Source organism: Hibiscus syriacus, unplaced genomic scaffold, assembly GCF_006381635.1.
Source record: "Hibiscus syriacus cultivar Baekdansim isolate YM2019G1 unplaced genomic scaffold, ASM638163v2 tig00113721_pilon, whole genome shotgun sequence".
Lineage (NCBI taxonomy): Eukaryota > Viridiplantae > Streptophyta > Magnoliopsida > Malvales > Malvaceae > Hibiscus > Hibiscus syriacus.
In genome coordinates, this window is record NW_024063468.1 from 401,191 (window position 1) to 412,259 (window position 11,069).

Here is an 11,069-nt window from a genome sequence, read left to right on the forward strand (position 1 = left end):
CTTCACTTGGTTGTGGAGGTGTTTTCACTGGCGTAAGTAAAGAGTTCGGGAATAGAGGGAAGTCAGCAGTTACTTACAACAACATTTCTTGAAAATAGTTGTTTAACACCGAATCCCTCTCCTTGACGTAGGCAAAAAAGGTTCGTAGATTCTTCTTGAGTTCCTCCAGCTCCCCCTCCTGGTTTGTGTTGAGGCCACCGCTGAGGTTAATCATGTTGTAGCAAAAGTTTTGGCTCATCCTTCCAATGTTTGCGCTGGAGCATCTTGATTAAATCCCTTTAGGCTTGGGATCTTCTTAGGGGTTAATCATTCCTTCCCTGGTAGAATCTCGTCAATGTTGTCTTCATACACTTCCTTGGATCTGCAGTAAGCAATAATGAGATTAGGAAAAAACCAGAGGGATCAATTTTCTTTTTAAATAATCGTAGATTTCATCAATTATAATCTTGCCAACATCGACACGTCTACCCATCACAATGGAATACAACAACATTCTCTGTAAAAAAATAGTGGTGTGGTGAGAGATTGCCATTAGACGCGATTTTAAAAAGTGGTTCCACAGCTTGGCATTGGGCTTTAGTTTTGCCCACTCAACCGTCATCTTGTTAGCGACCGTCACTCCTTACTGTATATGAACCTGTGTGTTCCTTGCCGTAAACCTTCACATCTTGTTAGCGACCGTCACTCCTTACTGTATATGAACCTATGTGTTCCTTGCCGTAAACCTTCACATCTTGTTAGCGACCGTCACTCCTTACTGTATATAAACCTGTGTGTTCCTTGCCGTAAACCTTCACATCTTGTTGATCGACTTTGGTCACTAATTTAAAAATTAAGGAGAAATGGTTGCTGACATTATTTATTCATTCAATTTTAGTCTCTCAATCATTAATTTTCATTAACATTTTTTTGTTCAAGTCCGTAACATGACTGAGGGACTAAAATAGAATGAGATTTAACGATTGAGAGACTAAAATAAAACATATCGATAATACTAAATACTAAAATAGAACAGATCGATAACGCTAAGAATTACTTATTCTTAATTTTTAAATTAGTGAATAAAATATGCAGACATAAGGAATTATCTCCATAGTTTACCCGTTCTGTTTTGCATGCAATTCCACGGACGAGGACAAAAATGTGCACACCTTATACAAAATTTACTTCATACATAGTCCTCGCTATATCTAAGAACTCGAAGAGTGACTTGTGAATTAGCTACCCTTTAATTGAAATCCCGGCTTTAATGCACATGTGATCACCGTCAAATCATTTATGAAATATCCCTTCCCTAACCCAGGGTTTCCCGAGAAAATTTTTCTGTACTTTTATAGATGTCAATAAAGTCTATCATGTGCAGATGTCTACAATCAACTTCAAAATTTTGAGCTTTTGGCTGTTTCTTTACATTGAATTTTTACCCAGATCAGTTCCAAACCGACACTTTCCAGTCAAATTCATGTACATTCTGACACCATTAGAGTAGATTACAAAAACCGAAGCATGCATGTATCTTTCAACAACAGGATCTTGCAGAAAGAATGCAACGAGAAAACAAGAAGTAAAAAGAAAATTAAGCCAGAAAATTACTTGGAGATTCAACTCATGATGTGAAATTTGATCGAATGGGGCTCTTCTGCTTCAGTAGAATCCTCAGCTGAGCCATTTGGCACTCGAGCTTTGAACCCCAATGCCTGCTTTTGATCCATTGATTGTCCGACCGAACCACTCTTGGAAATTCAACGAACCCCTTTATCCCTCTCTTTATGTGAGGATTCTCAGTTTCTGGGGATTCTTTTCGCTGAATCGCCATTGATGAAGACATAGTTACACCAGTACTACATGTTGACGACTTTTCAGCGGTGGATGACGGTGGTTTATCGTGTTTATCAGCCGCCGCCGGCGGTCGTTTAGTTTCCTGCAACGCTAATAACTTTTCCTCGAAGAGAATCTTGGCCTCGGCCATCTTTATTTGAACCATCTCTTCCCTAATAATTTCAGCCATCTTTAGCATGTTTCTTTCTTCCTCGAAATCTCTTTTCATTTTATCGATCTCAGCTTTATCCATCGAAATCTCTCGGGCAAACTTATCACATACGCTCTCCAATGCTTCTCTCCCCATTCTTTGCTCGGCTAGCTCTTTAGCCAGTTTCTTGTTGAGTGACTCCGGCTTTTTACGAGCTTCAATTTCGTGCTCAAGCTCTGCTTGCAAATCAATGACCTGGGCTCGAGCAATATCCAGTTCAGAATCCATAACTGATGTAAGATCCCAGAAAGGGAAGTTGATTTGATGATGTGGATGCTTACCGCTCAGCCATAGTTGTTGATGATGCGGACAATAAAAAGGGTTGTCATAAACTTTCCAGGTAGTGCAAGTGGAAGCCTCATTGATTTGATTATTAGGGCTGCTGCTGCTCATCATCATCATCATCATCATCATCATCATCATCTCCTCCATCTCTTCTCCTTTCATTCTCTCTATAGATCAAGCTTGTTTTTGCCTTTCTCTCTCCTTTTCCGAATGGGGGTTTTCCTTGTCAATAAAGCAATTAGGGTAGCCCCTTTGCTTCGAAGATCATGTGCATTGTAAAAGCAATACAAACATATATATACCATCGGTCCACATCTATGGTTAGATGGCCAAAATTTCTAGAAAGTACGCTGACTATTTATGCACTACATACGGCTGGAAAACAATATCCTACTGTTACTGATAGATTGGTGTGAAATAGGATAGGTTTTAACCAGTAACTTTCAACACAATTAATAATCATAGTTATTTTTTATTAATGTAAAGATGATTATAAAATAATTTCTGATATAAATTTTTTTAATTTTCAATCATCCCTATGATAATTGGTGCTTAAATTCAGACCATTTAAAAATAACAATCATTCTTTTAATTATTAAAGTAATTTATTTAGTATACTGATCAATATTTTTTTTATGTTAATAGAAGCCCTAATTTTATTGAAAAATATGAAACATTTACAACTATAATAAAATTTATAATTATAAATACAAATTAAATAAATAATTAAAATGTCTTTTAATTATTACATAAAAATTAATAATTTAAGATTATTTAAGAATTATACAAAAAATTATAAAAAATTCATCTTAAAAATTCAAATAAAAAGTTGATACCAATAGATTTTAATTACATCGACAACCAATCAGTAATTTTAAAAGAGGAAGAAAGTGTGAAATTATATAGGAGAAAATAACTTCAGTGACCGAAAATCCTTTATAATATATGATTTTAATCAATTTTTTTTATTTACGAAAATAATTAACAAATTCGCAACGCTAACTCTAGTTTCGCAATACAGTTTTCAAAATCGCAACGTGATTATCTAAAATAGCAACACGAATTTCGTTTTCGCAACGCTAATTACCGATACAGGTAAACACAACTATTTGCAATTTGAAATCGCGAATTTCGTTTTCGCAACGTTAATTACCGATATAGGTAAACACAACTCAGTTTTTAAATTATCGAATTCGGATTTTTACCGGATTTTTTCTACCGAATTTACCTATATCTGTAATTTAGTTGCGAAATTGACGAATTCGAGTTGCGAATTTTGATTTTCGCATTGTGAAAACGAAATTCGCGTTGCGAATTTGAAAACTAAGTTGTGAATAGTTGTGTTTACTTATAACGGTAATTAGCGTTGCGAAAACGAAATTCGCGTTATGAATTTGAAAACTGAGTTGTGTGTTTACCTATATCGGTAATTAGCGTTGCGAAAAGTGAATTTGAAAACCGTGTTACGATTTTAAAGAATCGCGTTGCGAATTTATAAACTATGTTACGAAACTAGTGTTCGCGTTACGAATTTAACCGAAGTTATTTCCTCTATTATATAGTTATATGGGAAAATCCAGTGTAATAAATATGTTTGGACCATCCATTAATATTCTACTTCTTGTCACCGATGTGGGACCTCTCTGGCCCGGAGAATTTACACCTCTGACATGATGGTGAGAACTAATAATGCTATTGAAAAAATACTAGGGAAATGAGGATTGTATAAATTTATTTTTAAAAATAAATAAAGATATGGTAATTGGTGAAGATATTGATAGTAGAGGACGATGTTGATAGAGTTTGATAGTTCGGGGATAATTTAAAATTTTAAAAAATATAAAGGTAAAACTTTTAAAAAATTTAAAGAGTTTATTTTTTTTGAAAAATTAGTGTCTAATTCATTTTTTTAAAATTGATAGACTTAATGGGAATTTTCAAAAATTATGAAAGTGATTTGATTTAGAATATTTATAAATTTTAATTTTAATATGAAGCTGTAAAGATTTTGTAGAGACCCACTAGTCATGAATAGTTAAAGATAATTTTAATAAAATTGTCAATAATTGAAGACGACGTTACTAATTTATGTAATTTTTAAATAATTAATTTTACGTAATAAATAAAAAATAAAAAATAATTATAATCTGATATCTTGTATACAAACTAAAATAAATTAATTACATTAATAAAAATGAGATCATACAAAACAATTAAAAAATCGATCAAATAAATTGAAAATTTTATTAAGACGCTAATAAAAGATAAATATATAACGATAAAATATGTTGTTACTAAGTATTAACATATAACAATCATTGCAAATTGTGGATGTCAAATTGATTTGTTTATTTATCAATTGTACTAATAAAATTATTTGTTACAATTTTTATGTTTTATTTATTAAGTATAAATTATTATGGTAAATGATATGCATAATATGTATATATTTATATGAAAATAAACATTCGACGAATATTGTTGAGCACCATTAATAATAAACACTATTAATTTAATTTATAAAAATTTAAAATTCTAAAATATTCAACTTATAATTATAAATTAATTTAAAATTTAGAGGTAAATTATTTAAATAGTAAAAAAACATTTAGGGGTTTTAATGAGTAAAATACACATTTAGCACCTAAATTTTTACTTTTGTTCCGTTTTAATACTTAAATGTTTAATTTATTCAAAATCATATATAAGATTTATTTTTTGTTTTATTTTAATACACCACCTTTAAAACTTAACGGTAAGGCTGATGTGGAATTATTTTTATTTTTTTATATTTCCCACGTGTTTTAATGATGTCTCTTTATATCGTTCTCTCTTACACCGCATATGCTTTGAAGACAAACCCTTCACCTTTGTGTTTACTTTCTCTCTCTAGACTCTACAGATATAAAGACTGTTTCTATCAAAGTTTTTTTTTTTCCTTTTTCAGGTTTCAATTTCAAATCATTTTTGCTTAGCTTTATCTCACCATGTTTTCATCATTTTTTGGGATTTTAGTTTATTGCAAATTAGATCAACAACTAGGTTTTGCATGGGATTTTTGTTTTTTTTCCGTATCGGGGGGTTTTGAGAATGAATCAAAGTTCCTTGAGAGTTTGAGATTATGTTTTCTTTTTGTTGCTTTTACTGCTAAAAAGAATGTAAAAGTCTGAGCTTTATAGATTCGCATGTGTTCATTTGTTTTTCGAATGTTTTTTCATATATGCAAATATCCATATATGCGTCGAACACGAGTTTCTAAGAAAAATGAAGAGTTAGGTAGGCAATAGTGGCTCTATGTGTTGCCATCAATGAAAAATAAACTTATTCAAAGTTTTAAAATTTGTAGCAAATGTTGTTGAATTTTACGTGAGCTGGTTCTGAAATATGGTTTCTGCATCTGTAGAGAGAGAAAGCATATATGTAGTGTAAGAGAGGAAGATGATGAAGAAGCAATGTTAAAACACACGTGGAATGTAAAAAACATTAAAAAAAATTCCACATTATCCTTCCATTATGTTTCTAAAGCTAGGGTACTAAAATGAAATAAAAAATAAACGTTAAGTATGATTTTAAAAAAATTAAAAGTTTAGGTACTAAAATGAAACAAAAGTGATAGTTTAGGTACTAAATGTATAATTTACCCTTTTTATTTTAAATAATTTATCTTTAATTTTTTAACTACTCAAGTGAGGTTATAGGATATCATGGAGTTAGAACAATGGACTAATTTATTCCTACAGGCTGCACGTATTTAAGAACATTTATATCTAGGGTAAATTATATGTTGAGTACCTAAACTATCACTTTTAGTGCGTTTTAGTATTTAAACTTTTAATTTTTCTAAACGACACTTAAAGTTTATTTTTATTTCATTTTAGTATCCAACTACTAAAAATTTTAGTTATTGTTTTATTTTAATACCTCGTTCAAAATTTAACGTTAAATTTTAAAAAAATCGAGAGTTTATGTACCGAGACCATTAAAAACATAGGAAGAGCTCGTAGTTAATTTGTAAACACCGACTTGAATTCAAAAACCATTAAAAACATCATCGGATACTTTTTGTTCTGTTCTGTTCAAGGGCGGCTCAAAAGATACGAAACTTGGCAGGTCAACAAACCATGTGCTATTTTAAGAATAAAGTTTAATTAAGATTTTTTTAAGGCATTATAATAATTGGTAATGATCAGTTCAATTAGGCTTAAAGCTAAAGAAATTTGTCAGCATGTGCTTACACATGAGATTGAGAGAAAGAAACTTAGAATACACAAGGGATGTGTATGTTCCATGTCATATGTGAGGTGCTAGTACAGCCAATGCTCCTTTGTATATATTCTTCAAGGGCCAATGCTCCTATTTTAGACTTTTAGTTGTCGGAATGTAGACCCAAAATCTAATACATTTGGATTCAAAATGCGAGGTCTGCTAGTAGAGCAACAGCCCAGTTAACTCAACACAAAAAAGGCTTAAAAGAAACCCAACATTAATGCTGAAACCTCCGCTCCTGCTGGACAGTTTGGTGTTGAGATCGCAAGTCTTTTTCTGATCTAATTGTAATTGCAGAGCTTGCGAATATTGATCGGAAAGCCAACGCTTTCATCCCCATCAACCAACTGTTTCATGCCCACCACGACAGGTTCATCAGCGTTTTCGAATCCCAAAAACTGTCTCGACACGTAAATTTAGCAAGCCCTCGTCAATTTATGCAACAAGTACACGTAGGTAAGAATTTACCGGTTTGTAGATACTCATTTTAGTCCATATATATTATATATATATATATTATATAGTTTACAAATGGTTTTTAGAAATACGTATATAATATATAATTTTTAAAATTTTTTGAAAATATATATAATATATAGTTTTAAAAATATTTTGGAAAACATATATATAATATATAATTTTTTGAAAACATTTTTAAATATGTATAATATATAGTTTGAAAATGTTTTTGAAATTTTGAAAACATTTTTAGAATATATATAATATATATTTGTTTTTATTATTTTGTTTCATTTTTATTTTTTATTCGTTTTAATTTTTTATTTATTTTATTCTTTCGGCTTTTTTCAGGGTCCAACTCCAAGGTCCATATTAGTCCAAATAGCTCCACAGTCCGGGTCCAATGGAAACCAAATCGGGTTTGGGCCGAGGTCTCGAAGCGCACCGTTAACGAGCTGAAGAAACTCAAGTACGACGTCACGATGACGAAGCGTTGCGAGAAGATGAAGAAAGGGTCGACGAGATCCACGTTCAGCAACTTTATCGTATCCCTACATGGTCCGACTGCGATTGTAAATTCTGCAATTCTTGGGCCTCTTCCAGCAACGACACTCTCTTCGTCAAGGCTCAAGCACCAACGGGTAAAAAATGGTTATGGTCGACTGAATCAAATATGATCCGAATCCGCTAACTTCATTATATTACTGTGATTTCAGATAATAAATCACGAGAAGATGTGATATTCATCCATGGCTTCATTTCATCATCAGCATTTTGGACTGAAACTTTATTCCCCAACTTTTCGAGCACCGCGAAATCGACTTACCGGTTCTTGGCAGTCGATCTTCTCGGGTTCGGGAGAAGTCCGAAACCAGCCGACTCTCTGTACATCTTGAGGGAGCATGTGGACATGATCGAAAAATCCGTGCTTGAAGATTACAAAGTAAAATCTTTCCACATTGTGGCTCATTCCTTAGGCTGCATCTTAGCTCTTGCTATAGCTGTAAAACACCCGGGATCGGTCAAGTCATTAACCCTGCTTACACCGGTAAATTTCATTTCATTTTACCAAGTGTAGGTAAAAAGATTTACCGATTAATAATAAATATTATACATGAACATTGGCAGCCATACTATCCGGTGCCAAAGGGTGAAGCTGCAACACAATATGTCATGAGAAAATTAGCCCCACGACGAGTGTGGCCGGTGATGGCGTTTTGTGTATCTCTGGCTTGCTGGTTCGAGCACATCAGCCGGACGATTTGCCTCGTCATATGCAAGAATCATCGGCTATGGGAATTTCTCACCAAACTTGTCACCAGAAACAGGTGAATTGAATTTCGTCAATCCTAATAGTTTACCAACATTTTACCAACATTCTTAATCTGAAACAATCAATGACAGTTCCATCAGCATCAGCTTCATTTATGCTACGCTTGTTGATATTGACCCTCATCTACCAAATGTCCCCTAAATTTCAATGCATTTTTCTTCTTCTGTAGGGTGAGGACATTCTTGATGGAAGGGTTCTTTTGCCACACACACAACGCTGCCTGGCATACGCTTCACAACATTATGTGTGGCATTGCGACCAAGCTCGACCTCTACTTGGACGTCGTTCGCGACCGACTGACCTGCGACGTCGCCATATTTCACGGCAAAGATGACGAAGTAATCCCTCTCGAGTGTAGCTTCAATGTCCAAAGAAAAATCCCTCGTGCTCGAGTTAAGGTCGTCGAGAACAAAGACCACATTACGATCGTTGTTGCCAGGCAAAAGGCGTTTGCCAGGGAACTTGAGGAGATTTGGAATGCATCATCAACGAGTAATTAAAAAAACCCTTCAGTTAGCTTGGAATGGTCTACTCGATTGGGGTTAAATTAAAGCGCAATTTATTTTATTTTATATAAATTTATTAAATCATTTTCATAACAAAATTTATAGTATTTATTTTAAAATTTATAAATTTTAAATTATTTGACATTGAATTAACTTGTTAATTAATATATCATTATAAAACATAATTTATTTTTAAAAAATTCAATAAAATGATATGAATCCTAACTATCGTGCAAATCAACATTCAAAGTAATTCTAAAATAAACTATTTTGATTTTTTTTAGATTTAACACAATTCTAAATTACTTCATCCTTAAGTAGATAATTATGTTTTAATGTATTTAATAATTTAAACCCATGATTTTATGAATGTTTTTATAACAACGATGTAAATCAAATTAATATTCAATCAATAAAATTATATTACTAAAATTTAAGAATAATATGCAAGTAAAGCAGTAAACCAAAGGCCAAAAGCCTACCACCTTGGCCATGGTAAATGTGCAGTTCAAGTCATCAGTATCGTGTCCCATAAAATTTGGGAAACTCGTGGATTCGGGCAAACAAATTTATTGTCGGCTGTCCAACTTGCGATGGATATTCTCTTAAAGAAGAGGAGATTTGTACGAAGAAAATTGGTTAGGACTGAAGCACCAACTTTTACGGCTTGTGGCAATAGTTAGTACCCTTGTCATTCACCTGACTTTGATGGATGAATCTTCCGATATAGATTTTCTACTTACATAATAACTCGAATTCGAGACATTATTGTGTTTTCCGAAAGAAAAACCAATCGAACGTGTATCGGCACAAATAGAACTGTTAGTTCACTTAGCAAAATTTTGTAGATTAAATTTACTTCTGGGGTTTTCCCCCTCGCCTTATGTTCATCCAGGTTGTGTGAAAGACATAAACCTAAAGAGACTCTTTTTCTCCATATATTGTCGTTAAACTGTAACCCACGTGTACTAGGTGCTTAAGATGTGTACTAAATATCATATTTAATTAATATTTTTAAATAATTTAATATGATTACAAGATATTATCTGTTCAGAATCTTTTTTAATCATCGACAACGTATATGTCTTATAAGCGTAATTACTTGAACTTAAAATGTAACAAGCAGTTATATTCTAATTATATAATATCTCTAATAGGTCAACACTGATCGTCATCAATTATCATTGAACTCTAAAATTGTTTAACAATTCTTTTCAAACCATTTAATATAAAATTTGATGTCTGCTTTACTAAAAAAATATTTCAATGTTGACAAATCTAATTCAAAATCATTCGTCTCTATTAATTTAATCTCCTTCGTCCGATGTCGGATCGGATAAAAAAGATAAGACTTTTTTTTTCATTTTTTTCATTTAATTTAAAATTTGATGTCTGTTTTACTTTTAGTTTAGTGAATTTAGGGTTTGGATGGTTAATGTCAAGTTGGGTAAGGTTAGATGGATTTTCACCCTAAGATTTGGGTCGATTTCGAGATAGGTGAAACTTTTCTAAAATCAGATCGAGTTAAATATCGAATGGAGGTATGAAATTCTTGAGCCAGAGTTGAGACAACTAAAATGTGACCTTATTCAGTCCATATGCATCCCTAGATAAAATTCTAGGGTTAATAGTGGCTTTGGCCCCTTAAATGAAAAAAAATATAATTCTAGTCTTCTTTTACAAATAAATTGTCTTTTAAAATTATAATCTTTATATATGATTTTGGTTGAATTATGTTTTAACCCTTTAACAGTGATAATACATTAATTTTGTTTCTCAAAAGTTATAAACTAATGCAATGATAAAATTAATTTTTGTTTTTTTTAACTTTTATAAATGAATTTAATACATTGACAACAAAGTTTTTTCTTATATACATACATACACACCATATCATTAACCTTATAATTTGAACTCTCAACTTAAGTTAAGGAGTGAACTTATACCTGATTTTTAACTTTACAAATAAGTAAAAGAAATGGATTATTCTTTTTTACATACCCTAAAGTATCATCTTCCTAATTTGTTTATGAAATTTGAAAACTTCAAATAATTACACATATAATATTAAGGGTAAACTACTTCAAATATCACTCACATTTAACCTCAGGCTCGTTTATGTCACTAACGTTTCAATTTTGCCAATTTTAACAATGACGTTTATGTTTAATTACAATTATACCACCCCACC

At 32.1% G+C, this 11,069-nt stretch overlaps 1 protein-coding gene and 1 pseudogene across 1 annotated transcript; one reads left to right on the forward strand and one right to left on the reverse strand.

The window, feature by feature from the left end:
* Positions 1 to 1,606: 1,606 nt before the first annotated feature.
* LOC120186834 (protein BRANCHLESS TRICHOME-like) lies at positions 1,607 to 2,590 on the reverse strand. The gene is made up of 2 exons (XM_039190670.1): positions 2,335 to 2,590; positions 1,607 to 2,298 (listed from the first exon to the last, which is right to left on the reverse strand). Exons 1-2 carry the CDS (start codon positions 2,474 to 2,476, stop codon positions 1,607 to 1,609), a joined length of 834 nt encoding a protein of 277 aa, XP_039046601.1. The 5' UTR covers positions 2,477 to 2,590.
* A 3,906-nt stretch (positions 2,591 to 6,496) lies between these two features.
* On the forward strand, positions 6,497 to 8,890 carry LOC120186936 (annotated as a pseudogene).
* The last annotated feature ends 2,179 nt before the right edge of the window (positions 8,891 to 11,069 follow it).